Source organism: Delphinapterus leucas, chromosome 2 (assembly GCF_059928025.1).
Source record: "Delphinapterus leucas isolate spDelLeu-1000000601 "Yukka" chromosome 2, BTC_Dleu_Yukka2, whole genome shotgun sequence".
Classification (NCBI taxonomy): domain Eukaryota; kingdom Metazoa; phylum Chordata; class Mammalia; order Artiodactyla; family Monodontidae; genus Delphinapterus; species Delphinapterus leucas.
The window spans coordinates 87,507,767-87,532,756 of NC_143130.1; the positions used below are offsets into that span (position 1 = coordinate 87,507,767).

Sequence of the window (24,990 nt, forward strand, 5' to 3'; positions counted from 1 at the left end):
GGAGGTATCCCACTCCCTGATTTGAAACTATACTACAAAGCTATAGTCATCAAACTAGTATGGTACTGGTACAAAAAACAGACACATAGATCAATGGAACAGAATGGAGAGTGCAGAAATGACTCACACTCATATGGGCAATTAAGCTACAACAAAGAGCAAAGAATATACAATGGGGGAAAAGACAGCCTCTTCAATAAATGGTATTGAGAAAACCAGACAGCTACATGCAAAAGAATCAAACTGGACTACTTTCTCACACCATATATAAAAATAAATTTAAATGGATTAAAGACTTCAAAGTAAGACCTGAAACCATAAAACTTTTAGAAGAAAACACAGACAATAAACTCTTTTACATCAGTTTTAGCAGTATTTGGGGGGATATGTCTCCTCAGGCAAGGAAAACAAGAGCAAACATCAATAAATGGGACTACGGCAAAAAATCTTTGGTGCAGCTAAGGAAACTATCAGCAAAATGATCACCTACTGAATGGAAGAAGATATTTTCAAATGACATATCCAACAAAGGTTAATCTTCAAAATATACAAAGAACACATACAATTCAACATCAAAAACACAAACAACCCAATTTTAAAATGGACAGAGGACCTGAATAGACATTTTTCCAAAGAAAACATACAGATGGCCAACAGGCACATGAAAAGATGCTCAACATCTCTAATAATCCAGGAAATACAAATCAAAATCACAATGAGATATCACCTCACACCAGTCAGAATGGCTATCATCAAAAAGAGAACAAATAAGTATTGGTGGGGATGTGGAGAAAAAGGAACCCTCGTGCACTGTTGGTGGGAATGTAAATTGTTGCAGCCACTATGGAAAAAAGTATGAGGGTTCCTCAAAAAATTAAAAATAGAAATACCTGTGATCCAGCAATTCCACTTCTGGGTATTTATGGAAGAAAATGAAAACACTAATTCAAAAAGATATATGCACCCGTATGTTTATTGCTGAATTACTTACAATAGCCAAGATATGGAAGCAACCTAAGGGCTCATCAACAGATGAACGGATAAAGAAGATGTGGTGTCTGTGTGTGTGTGTGTGTGTGTGTGTGTGTGTGTGTATAAAATGGAATATTACTCAGCCATAAAGAAGAATGAACTATTACCATTGGTGACAACATAGATGGACCTAGAGGGCATTATGCTAAGTGAAATAAGTTTGACAGAGAAACACAAATACTATATGATTTCACTTATATGCGGAATTTAAAAACCAAAACAAATATAACTAAGCAGAAAGAAAGTCATAGGTACAGAGAAAAGACAGGTGATTGCCAGAGCGGAGGGGTCTGGGGGAGGAAAAATATAGGTGAAGGAGATTAAGAGGTACAAGTAAGTGAATTATGGGTATGAAATGTACAGTGTGGGAATATAGTCAATAATTATGTAATATCTTTCTATGGTGACAAATAACAACTAGATTTACCATGGTGATTATTTTGAAATGTATAAAAATATCAAATCACTATGCTGTGTACCAGGAACCAACATAGTGTTGTAGGTCAATTATACCTCAAAAACAAACAAACTCATAGAAAAAGAAATCAAACTTGTGGCTACCAGAGGCAGGGGGTGGAGGGATGCGGAATTAAATGAAGGTGGTGAAAAGGTACAAACTTCCGGTTATAAGATAAATAAGTACTAGGGATGATAAAGTACAATACGATAAAGATAACTGGGAGGGAGACGCAAGAGGGAGGAGATATGGGGATATATGTATACGTATAGCTGATTCACTTTGTTATAAAGCAGAAATTAACACACCATTGTAAAGCAATTATATGCCAATAAAGATGTTTAAAAAAAGATAATTAACACTGCTGCATCTTATACGTGATAACTGTTAAGAGAGTAAATCCTAAGTGTTCTCATCACAAGAAAAAATATTTTTTTCTATTTCTTTAATGTTATATCTGTATGAGATGATGGATGCTCACTAAATCTATTTTGATAATCATTTCAGGATGTATGTAAGTCAAATCATTATGTTGTACACCTTAAACTTATACACTGCTGTATGTCAATTACATCTAAATAAAGCAGAAAAAAATATGCTTTCCAAGAAAAATAAAAAAGAAGAGAAAACCACATCAGAATCAGCAAATCAAACTGAAAATTGTCCTGCACAGGAGACCAGCTGTCGTAGGGAGCTCGGTTGCTGAGTGGCACCTGAGCCTACTGCTGGTGGCATCAACTATGTCCTCTCTTTTCCTCCTGCTTCCCCACTTCTTTTTTCTTCCTCTCCTTTTATTCTTCCTCTCCTATTCTTCTTTCCTACTACCTCTGTCATAGGCCCATGTGTACTGCTTCATCAAGTCCATGGTGCAAGATTTAAGCTTCGTCAAAGCCAATAGGAAAAGACTGTCCTGAGTGAATCATGTTGAATTCAATAGACAACCTGAGAATGCCTCAGTGATGCCCGTGAAACACCTTCTTACTGAAGAAGCTTACCCTTTGGGGGAAGTAATTTTGAGCAAGGAAGAATATTGGGGAATGCTTTTTTAAAAAATTTATTTGGCTTGAAGGGAAAAAGATTGCCTAAACAAAATCTGCTGATGAGGTCATAGAATGACTCCACCTCTGGAATGAGCTTCAGTTTCATGTATTTTGGTAAGAAATTTGGCTCTCAATTGGGAATTCAGTCACTCTACCCACTCAAGGGCAAGATGATAAGGTTCTATCAGACCAAGCGTCTAAACGAACCTGAGACTCTACCAAGGTCAGAAATGCTGCACTTCAAGCCAAAAGATCTGTCTTGGGCTTGCTTGTTTTGACTTGTAACTATAAATTTGTCTTGTCTAAGTGTCCAATCACATTATAAAACAGAACGTCCATCTCTACAGTACAGCATCCTCTGAAGTAAGAGGAGTCGTAAATGTACATTTTGGGGCATTCTCTAATTTTTCTGACCCTCTGATTTCCACAGGACTTTAAGTTGCTTCCCCTGAGTTCAAGCAACGCAAGATGGTTTTGGAAGTGCTGAACCCAAGGCATTATAACATCACCAGCATGGTGACCGAAGTTGCGCCTGTTGCCAGCATTGCAATCCTGCTGCTCACTGGCTTTCTTCTCTTGGTTTGGAATTATGAGGACACATCCTCAATACCAGGTAAGTCAGTCATTTATTTCTGTACCTAAGAAGATTGTTTTCTTGGGCTTTTGATCCATGAGGGTAAAGGAAATTTTGCAAAACGATGAAGAGCAAACTTGGGAAGATGGCTGAAGCCCACGGCACATAAGCAAATGAGGACTCAGGTGAAAAAATTTTAGCGAATTATCTGCACATGTTTTTTGAAAACATTAAAACAATATCTTACATAATCCCTTCCAGTCTCCACTTTGCTTTGGTAGAATAGACTTGGCACTAGTATCCTTTAAAGTAAGTTTAAGATGGAGTGGAGCAAGGTAAAATTCCAGGATTGTTTTTTTTTTCTTTTGATTCAAATTCATTCCAGTTTTGCTCTAAAGGTGAAAAAGTCTCTGGAATGCCTTCTGTACAGATTTCTGTCTCCCTCCCACTTTACCTCATCCATGTCCTCTGCCCTTTCTCTTTTTTGAACTTATTCCTTCTCTTTATCCCATTCTTCATTTTTCTTTTATTCTTGGGCATGGTGGTGATGTTGGTGCCACCATGAGGGCTGGATGGGACCTGGACAGCGGGAGAAAATTGGGGACCACTATAGTTCCCTTGAAAACCTAAAAAAAACTTCCACAAGCTCTGTGGATCAATCAAAAGTAGAGTATAATATAATTATCCAGATAATTCCAGTAGAAACCCCATCACTCCACACTACCAGATTAACTCAGAATTCTCAGAAATATCAGACGGATTTTTAGTTTTCAGGGAAAACTCCTCATAGCAGGCATCTGTCCCCAGTTCCATAAGACATCCATAAGATATCCGATAAGGCTTTATTTCAAGAGCAGAGTCATTACACACTTTCAAGCGTCGTGGGCCTCTTCACAGAGTGATGTCGAGTGGGAGTGTGGCGCTGCTGCAAAGTGCCCTGGGTCTGGATTCTCTATTGTTTTCCAGAGAACTGACTGTCTCTCTGCCCAATTCAGCCTGGTATTTTAGTTTACTTTAAGGCCCAATGGAATGGAATGTTTAGTTTGTTTTGTTCTCTACTCCTGATAGGGGTCTGAAGGAAGACTGTTCCACAGTCTTTTAAGTTGAACCCCTTCCCCACCACTGCTCCTTCCTCACTGGATTTCTCCTCCCCCAGTGGGCACCCAAGTCAGGGTCGATGAAAGGTGGAGGTGAGGGAGGAGGTATTTTTTAACAACTCCCCCCAGATGTTTATGTTGCAGGTGATGGTAGAACTCCCTTGGACCTTTGGGGAGGGGCAAACACAAGAACTGGCATCCTTGAAGCCCTGGACCAGGAGCCTAGGTGGTAGCTCACTCTGTCCACCACCTCTGGGCTGGGGACATCATGCTGTCATACACTGATAGTCTATGACACTATCACATAGTCCTGTGGTTCTCAGCCCTGCCTGAGGAGGATCCCCATGTGGGTTTTTGTTCTTTTAACATCTTCCCAGGTGGCTTTCCTGAGCAGTCAGGGTTGAGAGCCACAGAATGGAGCCCAACCCATTCATTTGACAGAAGGGGAAACTGAGCCTCAGAGAAGGGCTCTGCCTTGCCCAGGCAAACCATTGTGACAAGTATGAGTAACTGTGGAGTTCAAACTCCTCATTTCATGGGGGAGGGGTTAAAGCCACAGAAGGGAGATGGCTTGCCAGCATCTCAACTGGAAGGAAAGTGGCAATAGGGGGAGCAGGGGAACCACCAGGAAGACCTAAATCCCAGGTAGATGATCATTTTGCTACCAGGGAGCTTCTAGTTCCATGCTTTCCTTGGGAAAATGTGAGGTCTGGTCAGAACCTTCTAGTTCTAGAAACCTCTGGCCCAGGCTGAGATCCTGCGACTCCTGGTTGGGGAAGGGAAGGTGAGGACACTGGCCTTGTTGGATGGGTCTTGCTGACCAATACTTCTGAACTCCTTTTGCCAGATTCCTCCAATCACTGGCTCTCTGGGTTCTTAGCTTTATACATATGGGGAATCTCAGGGTCAGTGAAGCCAAAGAGTTGAGAGGGTACAATGAGCCAAAGCCCTCTAGTAAGCTACAGTTTTCAAAGCAGTTTCACACCCACTTTCTCTTGTGAACCTCTGGGCACTCTGGTGAGTTGAGTGTGTTGATGCCTATCTTACAGATGAAGAAACTGAGACTTAAAGAGGCTAGGTGTCCATAACTAGTAAGTGATGAAACTGGGACTCAAATCTAAGCTCCTGAGAGGCCCTGCATTATCAGGTGATGGGGACAGGGGGGTCAAGGAGTGTGCAAAGGTGACACACATAGGCAGAGGACTTAGTGCCAGCGAGGGCCGTGAGGGTTCGGAGAGGAAAGAATCATTCCTATTTGGGGGTTTTGTAAGCTTCAATTTGGGGAAACTGACCCAGTTCACTGATCTCTGCCAGGACTACAGTTACCTGGCACCTGGCAGCTCTCCCTTCCCCATTGATACAGGGCAATGCCCAACCTTGCACGTGGGTCCTCTCCCCCAGAGGCCCTCTCTGCCCTGGGCACCACATTCTTTATGGGAGCACTGGAAAAAAAGGACATGGCAATAGTCTCCTTTTGCTCATTAAAAATACAGAAAATGCACAAATAAACATGTCATCACAGACAGGACAAGAAGTAGGATGTTAGCAGCATCCTGGAAACTCCTCTTGTGCCTTTTCAATCATACCCTCTCTCATTTCCAGAAGTAAATAACCTTCTATTTCTTAACGATTGCTCCCCTGCTTTTTTTTTTTTATAGATTTTTCACCTAATTTCATATTCCAAACAACATACTTTAGTTTTGCCTGGTTTTACATGCTTTAGCAATAGAATCCTACATTATTCTTCTGTCTTGCTTTTTTGCTCACTTTTTTGCCTGTGGGTTTCATCCAGGTTGTGGCACGCAGCTGCAGTTCATATGGTATGCAGTTATATGAACACCCCATGGTTTAATCTCCCATTCTACTGTTGATGGACATTTAGGGTGTCTCCAGCTTGGGGCTATTGTGAACAGCGCTGCTATGAACATTCCTGTGCATTGGACTCTCTAGGGTGTATACCCAGCATGGAACGTAACAGCTTCTTGATTAGGACAGAGGGTGGGAGGCCCCAGCTGTTGGCTTCTTGGAGGCCATCTCTGCACAAAAATGCAGTGAAGTATTTACTGCTCCTCTGAGGGTGTGCAAGAGACTCCTGTACTCACACATGCCTAGATGAGCATTCCCAAATCTGAGAAGCAGAGAGCAGTGTAATGTGGACACAACCAGAGTATTTCCCTAATATTCTACCAAAATTTCTCCCCCCCCCCCGGGGCATTCTTCTCTCCAACCGGAAGGTATAAGATATACACGTTAACTGAAAGGATCATATTGTGTGATAATTATGTGATTTTGTGCTTTTTTTCACATTCCTTTTCCCTGCCCAGGATCTGATGGGGACCTAGTTATACTTACCATACCATCACAGGTCCCTAACTTGGAGCTAGTGTCTATACCTAGTAAGATTTCAGGGTTTGTTGGATGAATTAAGTTGAAATACGATTGACTGCTGAAGACTCAAACTCTGATTCTCTTATGGTTAAAACACACCGGTTCTCAGCCTTAGCAGAGTTCATCACAATCTCCCTTTTTCAATAGATACAGCTCTTCACTGTCATATTCTAAATTTGATTGGCGGTTTCCAAATACTAAGACTTTCCACATAGCAACAAACATTTAGATAAAACATGGAAAGTGCAGCCTTTCATTTGTATGTCTTTGTGCCTCATGGCCATAGTATATGAAGTAAATCTTTGTTGAAAAAGTCTATTCCCAAATAGACTGGTGTTTGACTTCACATGGATTAAATGTATGAGATATATTTTTCCATTTTTATCAAAATGTAAATACACCTAAAATATTCTAAATAAGGATGACATTTAAAACTTCATTCTTTACACAAGTCTAATAAATTGTAAAAATTCATTCAGGAAACATTTATTGAGGATCTACAATGTTTCAAGCTGTAAATACAAAGTGTTTTGTTATTATGCATATTTGTATTGATAAAAGGTCAGTATGTCTGATTAAATTTTAAGGAAATATGTATACAATCAAATCAGCTTATTTCTTTTTGAGAACTCAATGAAATTAGTTTAATATAAAGTCATCTGACTATATAACTGTATAATGTAGTGTTATGAGAACAATCTTAAGATTAAGAACCCTTGATCCAAAGAACTCAAATTCTTATATTGGTTCTATAGACATTAACAAAGAACTTTAAAGACAAAAGAACCTGGTAGTATTTGCTACATTAATCCTGCTAATGCAAAGTTATGGAGTAAACCCTGTTTGCCAAATTTGGGACTGAACTTCCACTTTAGATGAGTCATGCAAAAAGTCAGATTATCTAAGGAGTTCACTGGTGGCCTAATGGTTAGGATCCCTAGCTTTCACTGCCATGGCCCACGTTCAGTCAGGGAACTGAGATCCTGCAAGCCATGCTGTACAGCCAAAGAAAACAAAACAAAACAAAAACTTAGATTATCTAAATTATTATAGCACTGTACTGTCTCAGACAGTTGTGTGAGTTTTGGCTCCAGGACTATTTCACTGACAGAATGGAATTAAAGGAGTAAGATACAGAAATGGTATAACTTTACAATGAAACTCCTAAAACCATTCCAACAAGCTTCTGACGAACTTTTCACCACCACCACTAAAATCAAACTACCAAGTTTGTTCTCTGATACAAGCAACAGCAACTCCCCTGGCTGCTCACCAGATTCACACTCCTCACAATTCTGTCATTGCCTACGTCAGCAAGGGTGTAAGGGCCACGGCTCTTCACTAAAACCACATCACTGGACTCAGACTCTGGTCTAGACACAGATCAGACACACTGCCTCATTCCTCAGTGCTTAGCTTTATTTCGTCTAATGAGATTTAGCTTAAGATTCTCTTCTTAAACCAAACGCTTTTTGAAGGAAATAAAAAAGGAATGCATGCTTTTTATTTTTTAAACCCCACATTTGTTTACTTATTTATTTTTAGCTGTGTTGGGTCTTCGTTTCTGTGCGAGGGCTTTCTCTAGTTGTGGCAAGCGGGAGCCACTCTTCATCGCAACATGCGGGCCTCTCACTATCACGGCCTCTCTTGTTGCAGAGCACAGGCTCCAGATGCGCAGGCTCAGTAGTTGTGGCTCACGGGCCTAGTTGCTCCGCGGCATGTGGGATCCTCCCAGACCAGGGCTTGAACCCGTGTTCCCTGCATTAGCAGGCAGATTCTCAACCACTGTGCCACCAGGGAAGCCCCAGGAATGCATGCTTTTTGTTTGGACATTGTCTTTGCAGGCCATGTTTCTCACAGTTAAAAAGATGGCACCAAAACCACAAATTAACTCAAATCCACCCACTCCACTGACTGGTGCTTTCAAACCCAGTTTTCAGACAAAACTAGCAGCCAGACAGATCTGTCAACTTGTCACTTGTCCTGGCTTCCATGCCTGTTACCAGAGGGACTGATCGACTTGTATTTGAAACCCATAGACACCGTTTAACACAGCAAGAATAGACTAGACACCTATTCCAGTTTGTTCAGACAGAAGTGATTGAGACCAGATGGAACTGGTGTGGTGTCAACTGGACAACTTTTTACTCATGGAGCTGTGAAGAGCCTCATGTTAACTTGTGTTGTGGTTTTAATCATTTTGTGTATGTGATTCACCTCTATACATCAGAAGATGTAAAAGGACATGTAGATATAAAGGAATAAGAACAACAGTAATTTAAAGTACTCTGTCTTTTTGGTGTTACGGAAATACTGATTGTAATCTGATGACTTTCCTAGGTCCTGGCTATTTTCTGGGAATTGGGCCCCTCATTTCCCACTGCAGGTTCCTCTGGATGGGGATCGGCAGTGCCTGCAATTACTACAACAAGACGTATGGTGAATTCGTGAGAGTCTGGATATGTGGAGAGGAAACCCTCATTATTAGCAAGTAAGTCTGTTAATAATCAGTGACATATTTTAAAAATCAAGGCTGGGATATTTCCTATTAAAAATCAAACTTATTTTGATATTTTGCCATCTTTGTTTCCAAAGTTATGTTTTCATTACTTAAATAAAGGTGAGTGATTCCCAGGTAAAAATCTAACATTTGAGACAAGTAGAATAATTGGGTCTTGTTTGAAGCCAGAGGTACATATAAAGAACTCTGGGAAGACTGAAAATTATTCAAAATCTCTCTGAGCAGTGAATGTGGAAACTTAGAATACAGGTGATTTGGTTCTGACAAAACACACTTGAGGGAGAGGTATTATCTTTTATGCTTTCCTATTTCCTAAGATTTTGGTCTTAGCTGTACAAGTAAGCATCAAAACAAACAAACAAGCAATAATAGCAACAACAACAAAAAACACCTGAGGAAAAAAATTCTGACTGTATCAATTAGCTGATGTGTTTCTAATGCCAGGCTACTGAGAAACTCTGGGAGGACAGACAGCAGATGAAGAAGTCATTCATACTCTGCTCTCCTATTGGTGACTGTGTGCCAGTGTCCTTGCTGAGTGATTTTACATAAATTAGGAACAATATTGCCTATTAAAAGAAATGGTATTCTCCTGCTCCCCATACACTTAATATTTTCCAGATAACTTTAGCAGACTGAATTTACTCCAGGGTTAACAAAATATGCATTGACTAAAGAACTAGCTTTGTGAAATATTAGTTTTCTTACTGATTGATCATGGAAAATGAAGAGTTTATAAGAGAGCACATATCATAGATGTTCAGCTATCTTTGCTAGATTTTTAGCAAAGCTATCTGCCAAAATGTCTCATTAATGAGTTTTTACATTTATAATCCCTGACAGAGATTTACCCACAAACTAAGACTGACCAGGGTATTTTACTGATTTATTAGAATTGTTTCTTCAGATACACAGACTATTGCCCAGAAGTAAGTGAAGCATTTCTGGAAACTGCATTGATTTTTTTTTCAGGCCATGATGATATACATCATTTCTGAAACTACCATGGTGAACTCAAAGCCCAATTCTTTGAACCAAATACTTGAAAGAAGGGAGCAGGGGAGAAAAAACATGTTATCCTTCCAAATATTTCTACCTATCCAAGAATGTTATTTTCAACCAAACTAATATCTCGGGTTTTGCCTGTTTTTTTTTTTCATTTCACTCAGTTTGGTGGTGTAAAAGTTTGAAGAGTAGCTAAGGCAGACCATGTTACACATCTAACCATAAATAGCTTCAGGTGGAAATGTCATTTCATTGGGTTCACAGTGAAACACCCCAGTGCAGCGGTTCTCAGACAGTGGCCCCCAACCAGCAGCATCCACGTATCTGGGAACTTGTGAGAAATGCCCATTCTTGGGTCCCACCCTGACCCACTAAATAAGAAAATCTGGGGGCGGGGCCCAGCGATCTGTTTCCACGAGCCCTCCAGGTGATTCTGAGGCACACTTCAGTTTCAGATCCACTGCTCTAATGGCAAGGCCAGAGTTACTCTTGGATTTTACTTCTCTTGGTCTATGGAGCTCTGCCTAGCCAAATTTAAGTGAATTTGATATGCTCTCATTTTCAAAATCAACACTTTACTCACTTGTGCAACTGACTAGAGCCTCAAAAATGTTCTGGAACAGATGGCGATTGGGCTTGGAGGACTGGGACACTGCCTTCTGCTCTTTGATCCCCCAGCACAGCAAGTTGCTTTCCAGCCCTCCTCAAGTCAGTGTCTGCCTTCCCTGTCACCGCTTTCCCTCAGATACAGGCAAAGGGACCTGCAGGATATTCATCCAAAAGGATCACGCCTGCAGCTCAGTATCTAGAGCAGCGCTTCTCACCCAGGCTGCACATTAAAGTCACCCAAGGAGCTGTTCAAAACCCCACTGCCCAGGCCACAACCCAACTGTTACAGTCTCTTGATGGGGTAGACCCAGGCATCGGTAGTGTTTAGAGCCCCAGGTGATTCCAATGTGCTGCAGAGCTTGAGGGAGGAGAGAAGGTAAGGAGCTTCTGGGGCAGGGGGCCTTTCCCTGGGGTTGGGGAAACACCTAAGCAGGTTGGAGGGGTTTTGTGTAATTTTCTTATCCCTAAGTGTAGCTCAGGTGCTGGGAGTGCAAGACTAGACCTGGAGGGAAGAATGAAGCACGTGAGAAAGGACCAGAGGACCAGGACAGAAATTGCTCTTAGACACTAGGTACTTAGATCACCAGATAAATTCCCAGAAACCCCAAAGGCAATTCCTGAAACAGGACCCTCGTTACAGCACAGGTGGCATCTGATCACTCTGCTATCTTAGTTAGGGAAGTGACCTTAGCCACCCTGACAGGGTCAGGTGCTGATTCACGCTGAGGAGCTGGACAATAACCCACCCTGCCCTTCCCCCAGCTCTCCCAGTTCTTTCCCTGTTCTGTCCTCATAGGCTTTTCTCTGGTTGGAGTCTGTGTTCTCTATAATTGCCTCTGAGCCGCTCAATTTTGTTGTTAAGGGCTGAGCTCCCCACGGGAATAGGACATGTTTGTCCCCATCTCCTTCCCTTGTCTGCTCTTCAGGTCCTTCCAGAACTACTGGTACCTCTTGAAAAGACTCCATTGGACCTCAGAAAGCCTCTTCTTTTTCTTTGAATAGTTTGCCAGATTTTTTCTCTTTTGAAAAGTTTGACATGTGTAGTCATTACAACTGTGCTGAGATTATGCCCCAACTTTCAAGTAAATTTACAGGGAATTCATTCATTTATTTTGTAAGCATCCACTATTGAGAATTTATACTAAGCACTGGATGATCCTAATCTATCATAGTCATTATTGGCTCTCCATTAATTCATTAAATAAATATTTATTAAGAACTTATTATGTACAGCAGGTTATCATGAACAAATCAGCCCCAAATCCCTGCCCTTGTAGAGGAATATATTGTTACAGTGTTAATACACCGACAATAACAGGGTAAAACATAGTATAGCAGTAGGGTGAATGACTGTCTTGGTTTACTTGGGACCAGAGGATTTCCCACGTTGTGGGATTTTTAATCTAAAACTCAGATAGACCAGGATGGTTGTCCACACTACTAGCAGGTAGATATGGGCTATACAGAAGATAAGGTGGGTGGAGCAACTTTGCGATGGGGAGAAATCAGGATTCCATTTCAGATATTTTGACTTGACTTGCCTAGTACCGCCGAACGGGAAGTTAAGAAGGAAGGTCAGAAACTAGCAAAGGAGGCTGAGAAGGACAGCCACACAGAGAAGGGAAAACCAGGAGAGTGTGGTGGTCTGAAAGCCAGGCGAGAATGCATGTCAGGGAGGATGGAATTGTCAACTCTCCAGATAGTGCCACATGACTGGACAGAGATGTGAGCATTGCATTTAGCACCAGGGAGGTCATGGGTGACCTTGATAAGGGCAGTTTCAATGGAGTTCTGGGAGCAAAAGTCTGACCACTGTAGAGAATGGGGAGAGAAGAATTGGAGGCAGCAGGTATAGACACTCTTTCCAGGAGTTTGCCATAAAGGAGGCAGAGAAATGGAACAGAGCTGAAAGGGATGTTTGGTCCAAGGAGTTTTTATTTGTTAAGATACAAGATATTATGACATGTGTGTTTTGATGGAAATGATGAGTTACAGACGAAAGTGTTGATGCAGCACACAAAAGGAGTGTGCCAGGTGAGATGACAAGGGGGTCCAGGTAACAAGTGGACGTGGCCTTGAAAAGGGACACGCAAGTTCATCCACAGTAACAGGAGGGAAGGCTGAATATATGGGCACTGATCCTGGTGGTTGGACTTGCAGAGGTTCCAGTTGCTTCTGTTTTCTCAACAAAATAGGAAATGAAGTCTGTAGTTGAAATAAAGGTGAGAAGTACAACACTGGGGGACAGAGGAGACAGGATATAACAGTCATCCAGGAAAGCGAGAGAGTGACTGGACTTGGGAAATGTAGTAGAATTGCCAGCTGCACTAAGGGCTCACTTGAATTTAACTGAGACCTGCCAGTGTGTGTGTGTGTGTGTGTGTGTGTCCATGTGCATGTATGGTTTTTTCCCTGGCCCCATTCAACTGCCAGGTGCAAGCACAGAGTAAGCTAAACTGAGAGCTGGATTTAGCCAGGGTTGAGGTTTTACCAGGCAATTAGGACAAAGTAAGCAGAGGGTCAAGGGACTTGAGGATGCACGGAAGGGAGAGACTCTAATGATCGACAAGAAAATAGTTTTCCAACTTTCTAGTAAGAAAAGTTCAAATGAACAGGAAAGTTAGAAGAGCAGTCCTCCCCCCTTTTTCCCCATGACCTTGACCTTCTGAAAAGACCACATCAGTTGCCTTACAGGATGTCCCACATTCCAAATCTCTCTTACTGTCTCATTATGGTGTCATTGAACATATTCTTCTATTCACGGTATTGCTTATAAACTGAACACTAGGTCTATAGGCTCTATTCGATTCAGGTTAATTGTTGTGTAATAATACGTTCCTGTTAGTCCTAGGCACTTCACATTGCATCACATCAAGAGACCAGGGAAGGTGTTCCCATATTAGAGATACTAAATTTGGTCAGCTTAGGGTGGTTACAGTCAGATCTCTCTGTTACAAAGATTCTTTTTCTCTTGCAGTGACCTCAGTATCAAACCTGGGTAAGGATATTAGAGGGCAAAGGACAGGGAAAATGTGGTAAGATTGATGGAGTGTAAGTCACAAGCACAGAACAGGTCTACACAAGGCAAGTGTTTATAAAATTTTGGTACCAAATATTCCATTGATTGTCTCCCTTGTATTCCTAGTACTCATCAATCTTGAATCTGACCACAGGTGTCTGAGTTCTTTAAACTCAGAATGGGAGGGTGGCTTTTTCTTTACCACCTAAGGACTTACTTCCTGGCTACTTTTCATTTTGAAGAGACAATAGGTTTGCCATCGTTGGAGATGTCTTTTGACCTCAGTCACATTTCAAGAAGAATAATGACCCCCAGGGATCAGGCATCTTATACTACCCACTGTTCCTTCTGAGCCTGGGAACTCACTTGGTCTCTCCTCAGTGGTAAGAAGTCCTCACTCTCCCAGTCAGCCAGTCAGTCAGTCAGTCAGTCAGTCAGTCAATGTAACATCTCCCTCACATGGTGTTACAGGCCGGCCCGCATTGTGGGAAGGAGGTCTCTACTATTCTCCTTAATGTCAGGAGAGCTCTGGGCTGGCATCCCTAGTTCATCACCAACCTTCCCTTCTTCACTTTCCTGATTTACTCCAGTTAGATAAAGCGTAATTTTCGTAAGTGATCTTGTTTTAAATTGCTTGTTCTTAGTCACACTTGGCTTGCTGTGTATATCACTTCTGTCCTGCCTATTTTGTTCTTTGCCAAGTCAGAGCCTCTATCTCAGGATAACTGAGATGTTGGCGCCCCCTAAAGAACACATCGATTTTAAATGGTAGCTCTTTATTAACTAACATTTAACTTAGTTTAAATTTGGGTTCAAGTTTTTAATTGACCAGTAATTCCTCAAAACATATGGACAGACCAATGTGTTTTATGATATACTCAAAAGCTCTAAAGGTCAGAGCAGAAAAATAGTATTCTGTTTGTCAACTAATCACTTAAAAGTTGTAGATCTGAGTTTGTGAGTAAAGAGTATACAAATTACTTTCTGCTTTAATTATAGAATGAGGTAGTGGAAGGTAAGAAAGCTAGAGGCCTGAAATCTATTAATTAATAAGAATTTCAGTCTTTTGTATAGCATGGTGTTTCCATACAGGACAAAATTTTGGCTAGTTGGTCAAATTAATTCCCTGGAATACAAATAGAAGCATCTGGATTTTTGTTTTTTGCTTTTATAGTTGCTAGGAAGATAAAAACTTGTCCAAAACTTAGGGTAATTTGAATATTATCTGGAATTATATCAAAAGTATATTTGACTTAGTAGAAAGTATTTTGATTTGAAAATAAGATTTTCTTCCTGAAATATATATCAAGTAAATAATTTATTCATATAATAATTCTGTCTTCATTTCACAGAACTGCCATTATTTCAGGGCCTTTCTTTTAAAGTTTAAGTGGGACCTTGGAATCCATCACAAATGTGTGGGTTTGGCTAGTACTTAGCCCACAGCATTATCTACTCAGCCAGAGCTGAGCTCTTTTAGCCCAGGGTCTCCTATGGCAATATGTCCTCACAGGCATTTACTGAACAACCTCATTAAGGCAAAGTCATCCGTTTAGGAGCCAGTTGCAATTTGGATAGAGAGGAGCTAGTGAGAAGATGGCCACCCTAGCCCAGTGCAAGAACAGTTATGTAGGTTATAGTAGCTACTCCCCATCTTTGAGGGTTATGTGTTCAGAAGACACCCACAGTAGGAGAATTTGCAGTTGAGAAACAGAATTTTAGTACAGAAGTGGCGAGGAAGAACTAAAGTTGTAGTGAACACACGAAAACGTGTACAATATTTACTTCACCAAAATAAGGGAAAAAATAACAACTAAAATAAAGCTAACACCAGAAATATGTTATGCATCTTGAATTTGCACAGTTGAGCACTGTGCAATTCCTTCCATCTTCTATCCCCTGCACACCAGATTCTCCCTCATTTGCAGTTATCAAAAAGATATTTATAAATATATTTTACTTTCCTGCTATAATATACATATTTTCTGTTTATTCCTCTGCCCAAATGTTTGGTTCCTTTCTGATGTCATGATTTGTGTCTCTGAACTCCACTCTGGCCTTGGAGACATGGGATAATGGGTAATCCTCGTGTGGGAAAGTTCTGGAAGATCTATTTTAACTTCCCTAGCAGACCTGAACAGGTTAGCTCTCGAGCCCCGAAGTTAAGGGTTCAATCACTTTAGCTCTGCCTATGGCAGCTCCTCACCAGAGCACACAGGATGGGCAACTTTTATATACTTTCTGGCTCCTGCCCTGTAAACATGGCCAAAACACAGACTAATGCATTGGCTTTCTTCATGTCTCCTGTAGCTGCACTGCAGAAAACCTCTACTCCTTCTCTGCTCTCCACTCTTTTTAATTCCCAAACTCCACTTTCTTTTTCTGATTATCTCCAAGAAAAATGCCTATCAATTTAAAGCTACTCGAGTGGAAATTTTTTGAAGTTGCAGAACTGCCATGCTTACATGTTACTAAGGGGAATTTGCACTTGGCCGTGTGGTCCATGTATAAACACTATGACATAAACCCTGTAATCTGAAGAGCCTGTTGTCCTGCCCCACAGAGGAGTCTGGATAACGTGCTTGGAATAGCTTTGCCAGCATGGGGAGGTGGAGGGTGATACATGAGACCTTGTCTGTGCCTGAGCACAAACCCTGTGGTCCTATTGTCTACTCAGCAGCAGAGTCAGTCGAGGGCCCCACACCTCAGAGGTGGCATTACCAGGGTCATAGGTAAAAAGGCTGGAACTTGGAGGGAGGTGGCTGAGACATGACTTCTCTTTCCTCCCTCCCTCACCATATCTAGGTGCCCCTGTGGGTAAGGATTTTGGGGTGGCTGTCTGCACCTCCTTCTGCCCTGGTCTGTCTGCCGTGTATCCTCACTGAACTGACTTTCCTCGTTACCTTTAGATAATCTCGTTTGATTTCTCCAAGGGGTGTTTGGTGTTCAGTCTTCGCCTATAACACAAACAACTGGCACTTATGAAAAAAATGGACATACAAACACCACATGTCCTGCTTATATCTTCCTATGCTCTGATAAACTCCATCCCGTCTGTGTTCATACCCCCTCCATCTCACTCATCATAAGGAGGGTCAACCACATAGCTTATTAACAAGGACATTTTGGACTTCCAGCTTCCTAAGCAGTGCTCATCATGGTCATAGACACCACTTAGCCCTCACCCAGGTAGCCTGCTTCTGTCTAGGCCCTGCATGAACCTTTTCCAACCTCAGCCCCTTTCCACAGGAAATGCAGTCACCTGCAGAATTTCTTAATTTTTCTCTTGGTAGATGAAAATTAGTTTATACCACCCACACTTGATTCTTAACTTCATGAGTTCCCAACAGACATTCTTTTCTTCTAAAGTCCCTCTTTTACTGAGCAGTGAATGAGGAGTCTCTCTCCTCCCCAAATCCTCATAAACATAGGTTCATCTCAGCTGTTTCCTCTCAAGCCTTCCCTGTGCTGCTTGCATCCACTATCTAATAAACCCACCCCACCTTTTATCCTGAAGAGAATAACTATCCATTTATGCTTTCAATTATTTTAAAATATTATTCATTAATTTTATTCAAGGCATATTTATCACGTATGTACATTGGCAGATCTAATAAAAGTAAGCAAAATAAACAATGTGAAATCAGGGGCTTTTATAATTATTAGCATTTTTACATTTTATAGTAGCTTATAATATAGGTGTTATTATTTGTGTCAGTATTGAAAATAAAGGGAATAAATATTTTCCCCAATGTCATATATATGGTAACTATTGAGGTCAGGATGCAGACCCATACCTTTTGGGGGTGTTTTTGAGTTTAGTCTTTTTAAAATTTTTTATTGAAGTAGAGTTGACTTACAATGTTTTGTTAGCTTCAGGTGTACAGCACAGTGATTCAGTTATATACATATATATATATATATATAGGCAGACCCATATGTTTTGTTTTGGGTTTTTTTTGACTTTAGTCTTTTTAAAATTTTTTATTGAAGTAGGGTTGACTTACAATGTTTTGTTAGCTTCAGGTGTACAGCCCAGTGATTCAGTTATATATATTCAGTTATATATACTCAGTTTTATATATATATATATATATATATATATATATATATACACACACACACACGTTTTCAGATTCTTTTTCCTTATAGGTTATTACAAAATATTGAGTATAGTTCCCCATGCTATACAGTTAAGTCCTTGATGGCTATCTATCTCATATACAGTAGTGTGTATATATTAATCTCAACCCCCTTTCACCTTTGGTAACTGTATGTTTGTTTTCTATGTCTGTATCTTTCTGTTTTGTAAATAAGTTCATTTGTATCTTTTTTTTTTAGATTCCACATATAAGCGATATCATATATTTTTGTTTGACTTACTTCACTTACTATGATAATCTCTAGCTCCATCCATGTTGATGCAAATGGCATTATTTCATTCTTTTTAATGGCTGAGTAATATTCCATTGCATATATGTACCACATCTTCTTTAACCATTCATCTGACGATGGACATTTAGGTTGCTTCCATGTCTTGGCTATTGTAAATAGTGCTGCTGTGAAAACTGGGGTGCATGTATCTTTTCCAATTATAGTTTTCTCTGGGCATATGTCCAGGAGTGGGATTGCTGGATCATATGGTAACTTGATTTTTAGGTTTTAAAGGAAACTCTATACTGTTTTCCATAGTGGCTGCACCAATTTACACTCCCACCAACAGTGTAGGAGGGTTCCTTTTCCTCCACACCTTCTCCAGCATTTGTTATTTGCAGACTTTTTAATGATGGCCATTCTGACTGGTGTGAGGTGATACCTCATTGAAGTTTTGATTTGCAGTTCTCTAATAATTAGCAATGTTGAGCATTTTTTCATGTGCCTGTTGGCCATCTGTATGTCTTTGGAGAAATGTCTATTTAGCTCATCTGCCCATTTTTTGATTGGGTTTTTAAATTGAATTGTATGAGCTGTTTGTATATTTTGTAAATTAATCCCTTGTCAGTCGCATCATTTGCAAATATTATCTCCCATTCTGTAGGTTGTCTTTTTGTTTTGTTTATGGTTTCCTTTCCTGTGCAAAAGCTTTTAAGTTCAATTAGGTCCCGTTTATTTTTTTTAATTTATTTACTTTTTAAAATTTTTGGCTGCTTTGGGTCTTTGTTGCTGCGCGTGGGCTTTCTCTAGTTGGGGCGAGCAGGGGCTACTCTTCATTGCTGTGTGCAGGCTTCTCATTGCGGTGGTTTCTCTTGTTGCAGAGCATGGGCTCTAAGCGTGTGGGCTTCCGTATTTGCAGCACGTGAGCTCAGTAGTTGTCACTTGCAGGCTATAGGCGTGCAAGCTCAGTAGTTGTGGCGCACAGGCTTAGTTGCTCCGTTGCATGTGGTATCTTCCTGGACCAAGGCTCGAACCCATGTCCCTTGCATTGGCAGGTGGATTCTTAACCACTGTGCCACCAGGGAAGTCTGGTCCCATTTATTTTTGTTTTTATTTCCATTAATCTAGGAGACATATCTAAAAAGATATTGCTGCAATTTATGTCAAAGAGTGACCTCCCTGTGTTTCCCTCTAGGAGTTTTATAGTATCCGGTCATACATTTAGGTATTTAATCCATTTTGAGTTTATTTTTGTATATGGTGTTAGAGAATGTTTTAATTTCATTCTTCTACATATAGCTGTCCAGTTTTCCCAGCACCACTTATTGAAGAGACTGTCTTTTCTCCATTGTATACTCTTGCCTCCTTTCTCATAGATTAATTGACCATAGGTGCGTGGGTTTATTTCTGGGCTTCCTATCCTGTTCCATTGATCTATATTATTGTTTTTGTACCAGTACCATACTATTTTGATTACTGTTAACTCTGCAGTATAAACTGAAGTCACGGAGCCTGATCCTCCAGCTCCGTTTTCCTTTCTTAAGATTGCTTTGGCTATTCAGGGTCTTTTGTGTTTCCACACAAACTTAAATTGTTTTCATTCTAGTTCTGTGAAAAATGCCATTGATAATTTGCCATTGCAATGAATCTGTAGATTGCCTTGGGTAGTATAGTCATTTTAACAATATTGATTCTTCCAGTCCAAGAACACAGTATATCTTTCCATCCATTTGTGTCGTCTTCAATTTCTTTCATCAGTGTCAGTGTCTTAATAGTTTTCAGAGTACAGATCTTCTGCCTCCTTAGGTAGGTTTATTCCAGGTATTTTATTCTTATTGATGTGATGGTAAATGACTTTTTACCTTAATTTCTTTTTCTGATCTTTCGTTGTTTGTGTATTTTTGCAATATCTACAAATCAATCAGTGTGACATACCACACTAACAAACTGAAGAATAAAAATCATATGATGGGCTTCCCTGGTGGTGCAGTGGTTAAGAATCCACCTGCCAATGCAGGGGACATGGGTTCGAGCCCTGGTCTCGGAAGATCCCACATGCCGCGGAGCAACTAAGCCCATATGCCACAACTACTGAGCCTGTGCTCTATAGCCCGAGAGCCACAACTCCTGAAGCCTGCACAACTAGACCCTGTGCTCCACGACAAGGAAGCCACCGCAATGAGAAGCCTGCGCACCACAACAAAGAGTAGCCCCCGCTCGCCGCAACTAGAGAAAGCCCGCGCAGAGCAATGAAGACCCAACACAGCCAAAAATAAATAAAAATAAATAAAACATTTTAAAAAGTATTAAAAAATCATATGATCATCTCAATAGATGCAGAAAAAGTATTTGGTAAAAATTAACATCCATTTATGAAAAAAACTCATCAGAAAGTGGGCACAGAGAGAACCTACCTCAACATAATAAAGGCCATATATGATAAACACAAAGCTAACACCATACTCAATGGTGAAAAGCTGAAAGCATTTCCTCTAAGATCAGGAACAAGACAAGGATGCCCACTCACCACTTTTATTCCACAAAGTTGTGGAAATCCTAGCCACAGCAATCGAAGAAGGAAAAGAAATAAAAGGAATACAAACTGGAAAGAAGCAAAACCGTTACTGTTTGCAGATGACATGATACTATACATAGAAAACCCTATCCTTTCAATTATCCAAATTATCCACTCTTCCTTCAAATGCCGTAGCCTTACTTATAAGCAGTCTTAATAAAACATCTTCACACCAAAGTGAGCTCCTCTGCAGAAGAATTCTGTACCACTGTCCTAAGAAGACAATATTCTCCTCACACATGGAGGCCCCATGACATCTTCAGCTAGGATTTTACAACATGTGATAATGCTCATTGCCTTATTGTGCCCCAATTAGAGTAGGATTTGGGGCAGGAAGCAAGACCTGAAGGAGGACATGGGTGGGGAGGGGCTGCCTGCTCCTTCCTAGTTGCTCTGAAGACCCAGCTCAGGCCTTAAGAGCCAGGCCTGGGGGTGGGAATAGAGGGCAGAGCAGTGGAAGAGGAACCAGGAAGTTCAAGGAAGCCTGGGTTCCTGGCAAGGTCCCAGGGTTGCCACAGTAAGGGCTATCTAATGGCTCAGCGTGTCCTATGTCCTGGGAGAACTCTGTGACCCTGGAGACCTTGATGAATCATGATGGACGCAGAGCCCCAAGACAGCTGCTGTCACCACCACAGAGAGCCTTCCAGGCCCAGCCCAGCCAGCCAAGCCCAGGGCCAGAGGTGCCCAGGAGATGTCATTCAGTCCTAGAATGATACTCCCCTGGAGGGGCCAGGCCTGATTAGGGCCTCTGGGGGACGGGTGGTACAAGGCAGAACTGCTGCTTCCAAAACTAAAGAGGTAAGACTTCAGTTATTCCAGCAACTTCCTATTATGAGGCTCACTTCTGCATGGGGAGCACTGTCTGGAGAGGGACTGCTTGGAGGCTGGAGGCTCTCAGGAATATGGTGGTGTGGAGGATTCAGTTTCTTACAGGCTTGCAGCTCTGACCACAGTAGTGGGTAATATTTTAGAGATTAGGAGTTAAAAAGAAGGGGAAATAATGAATAACTGTGCATGTGTGTGTGTGTGTGTGCGCGCGTGTGTGTGTATGTATTGATCTTTAGTGATGCTCAAACAGGGAGCTAGTAGGTAGAAATGTTTCAACTGCCGAAGGAGGTTCTTGTGCTAACACAGGTGCTTATTTAATCTGAACACTAGAATTTATGCATTTTGTCAAGATCAACATGCATTTGCTATGAGAGCCAACTGGTAGTCAAACTCATTACCGTGAGTTCTCTGGACCCTTAAAAATCAACACCAAGGTTTGCTTTCTCTGCAGGTCTTCGAGTATGTTCCACATAATGAAGCACAGTCACTACACATCCCGATTCGGCAGCAAACTTGGGTTGCAGTGCATCGGCATGCATGAGAAAGGCATCATATTTAACAATAATCCAGCACTCTGGAAAGCCGTTCGACCTTTCTTTACAAAAGGTATTCTGGTGCTGGGTATAGTCTGCTCTTCTGTCTATGAATATGCCTGTCTTAAAATCATTTTTAACTTCTGCTCCTTCACAGTTTTGAAATAATAAGAGCTAACATTCATTATACATGTGCTACATAGTAGGCACTGTTTTAAACACTTGATACTTTAATCCCACAGCAACTCCGTGTGGTGAATACTCTTATCACTTACATTTTACAAATGAGAAAACTGAGGGATAAAGAGGTTAAGTACCTTACCCAATTTCTACCATTAGTAAATGGTAGCAAAGAAGACAACCCCAGAACCCACATATTTAACCACTTCAATTTTGTTCTTTCTGTTTTTACATCCATTTCATGGATGTAAAAAAGAATTAGCACTCTATATACTTAAGGTCACTTCAATTAGTGTGTATGTCAATTGGTGTGTCAGCCATATCCTTGATTTAACATAGCCAACATGTTTGCTGAATCATTGGCTGACTTCCCAGATGTTTTAACAGAAAGCAATTTGCAAATAAATTAGAGAATTTTAGAACTAGAAGGGCTGTATATGTCATCTCTTTCAGCCTCTGAGTTTTATACTTAAGGAAGTACATTTCTAGAGAGCTTGTGATTTTTCCCCCAGGCAACATAGCCAGATATAGATGAACAGAAACTGGACCCCAAACCTCCTTATCTAGTGATTTCCCTCTTTACTATATGCTGCTGGAATGGAAGCCTTTGGGAAATAATCATGACCAACCTTTGACATTAACATCAGAGAAGATGGTCATGTACTAGAAACCTTATCATTGATGGAATCTGGCACTAGATGGGTTGTAGGTCTGACCAGGGACCATGGATATTCTTCCCTCCAGCCAGCCTCTGTAGTGAACCTAGATGCCTCCTGTGTGGCTGCCGAGACGGGGAAAAACTACGCCTGTCCCAGTCTAGTGGTGATCCCCCTCCACAGAGCTGCCCATCACCAAGACTCAGCACAACTCTAGCACAGATTCCACTACCTTAGTTTCCTATTGCTGCTTAACAAATTGACACAGACTTAGTGGCTTCAAACCACACATTCATTACCTTACAGTTTGATGGGTCAAAAGTCTGACATGGGTCTCATGGGGCGAAAATCAAGGCACTGATATGGCTGTGTTCCTTTCTGGAGGCTCTAGGGAGAAAGTGTTTCCTTGGCTTTTCCAGCTTCTAGAGGCTGCCCACATTCCTTGGCCTGTGACCCTTTCAGGGATATTACGTTCTGTTTATATGTTTGAAATGTGGCTTCAAGCTCTTGAACATAGAGGCAAATCATACATCAGCCTGGGAGTGATAATCAAAGCCATCCCTTCCATGCAAAGGATTGATTCATGAAGGAATCATCTGTCCCACTTCTGGATGTAACAGTCACCCAGGAAACAGCATCCCTACCTTTCATATCTCCAAGTCCTTCCTAAAGTCAGAAAGTATGCTGCCAACTCAAACTTCTTTTTTATACGTGTGGAAATGCTTAGACTCTAGGACCACTCACCAGGTCTCCTTTCTTATTTGCAAAGTGTGACATCAGGGGCTTCTGCAGCACAGTTGATTTGTTTTGTTGGAGGATCCTAACAGCAAGTCTGAATAATAAAAGACATTAAAAAACTAATTACTCCTAAAGAAAACTTAAACTTAGAACAAGGAGAAAAAGGGTTTTAAGAGTTAACACTCATGTTAGACCACCTACCATCATGACTCACTAGTGCAAAGACGGTCAGGAGGAGAGCAAAGTAAGAGATCAGAGCCAGTTCACTCTACCGGGTTTCATTCATTCGTTCGTCTATTTGACAAATACATAATATATCGAGAGCTACCACGTACTACAGACTCAAAGTACAACGCTAACAGGTTGTCACTGCCCTAAAAGAGTTCCCAGTCCTGTGAGGAAGACTGCTCAAACAACAAAGATTTGTTTTGCTGTTAGGACACTGACTGAGTACAATAAATCTGGATGTAGATTGAAGAGAAACTGATATTAAAAGAAGGGTATGTTTGGTAATTTAGAAGACTAGCATTTTACACATATGACCTATAATTAAACAGGAAGCACCTTAGATCAAAAAGGTAAGATCCAATTTGAATAGTTCTATAGCAATATTCTACCACCCACTGAAACATAAAATATTACCCTGACCAAATCCAAACTGTCTTTAGAGGGAAAGGTATATAATAAATATGAAAAATCGCTGATTGGTGATTTATGATCATAAGTACTAAATACTTCATTTGTAATCTCACAAATGATATGTCATCATATGAAGAAAAGTTCAGTTTTGAATAGTTCGTTTTAAAAATATTTATTTATTCATTCATTCATTCATTTTTAACCATAAATGTGATAACCTGCTATAGAGAAAAATAAGAGAATACAGAAAAAGTATAAAGAATAATATGAAAATCTCCACCCATAATAAAAATGTGGACAATTAAGCTTCAAACACAAAATGCCAAAATTGCCTGATAGTTTGTGTGCCCTGGAGTTGGAGGCGGCTCACTCTGACGTGTACCCTTCAGCTTTGTCTGGCCCCGGCCTGGTGCGCATGGTGACCGTCTGTGCTGATTCCATCACCAAGCATCTGGACAGGCTGGAGGAGGTCCGCAACGAGTTGGGCTACGTGGATGTGTTGACCCTCATGCGGCGCATCATGCTGGACACCTCTAACAAGCTCTTCCTGGGGATCCCCTTGGACGGTACTGAAATTTTCATTCTTGTGACTTGACATTGGGCCCTTTATTAAACAGGGCATGAGAAGGATAACAGACTCAAGTAAAGATATGCTCTTTTGTACACTGCTCTTCTTTAAACCTTTCTAAGTGTTCCTAAAAATTGTTCCTGGTATGTCTGCCTTG

The 24,990-nt window shown here is 40.9% G+C and overlaps 1 protein-coding gene across 1 annotated transcript in view; it reads left to right on the plus strand.

Annotated features, from left to right (window-relative positions):
• The first annotated feature begins 2,964 nt into the window (after positions 1 to 2,964).
• The window catches only part of CYP19A1 (cytochrome P450 family 19 subfamily A member 1), a 32,743-nt gene continuing 10,717 nt past the window's right edge, over positions 2,965 to 24,990 (plus strand). The window contains exons 1-4 of the mRNA XM_022566434.2: positions 2,965 to 3,142; positions 8,929 to 9,079; positions 21,971 to 22,125; positions 24,655 to 24,831. Of these exons, the coding sequence (XP_022422142.1) occupies positions 2,998 to 3,142; positions 8,929 to 9,079; positions 21,971 to 22,125; positions 24,655 to 24,831 (628 nt within the window). The 5' untranslated portion in view covers positions 2,965 to 2,997. The remainder of the gene's footprint in view (positions 3,143 to 8,928; positions 9,080 to 21,970; positions 22,126 to 24,654; positions 24,832 to 24,990) is intronic.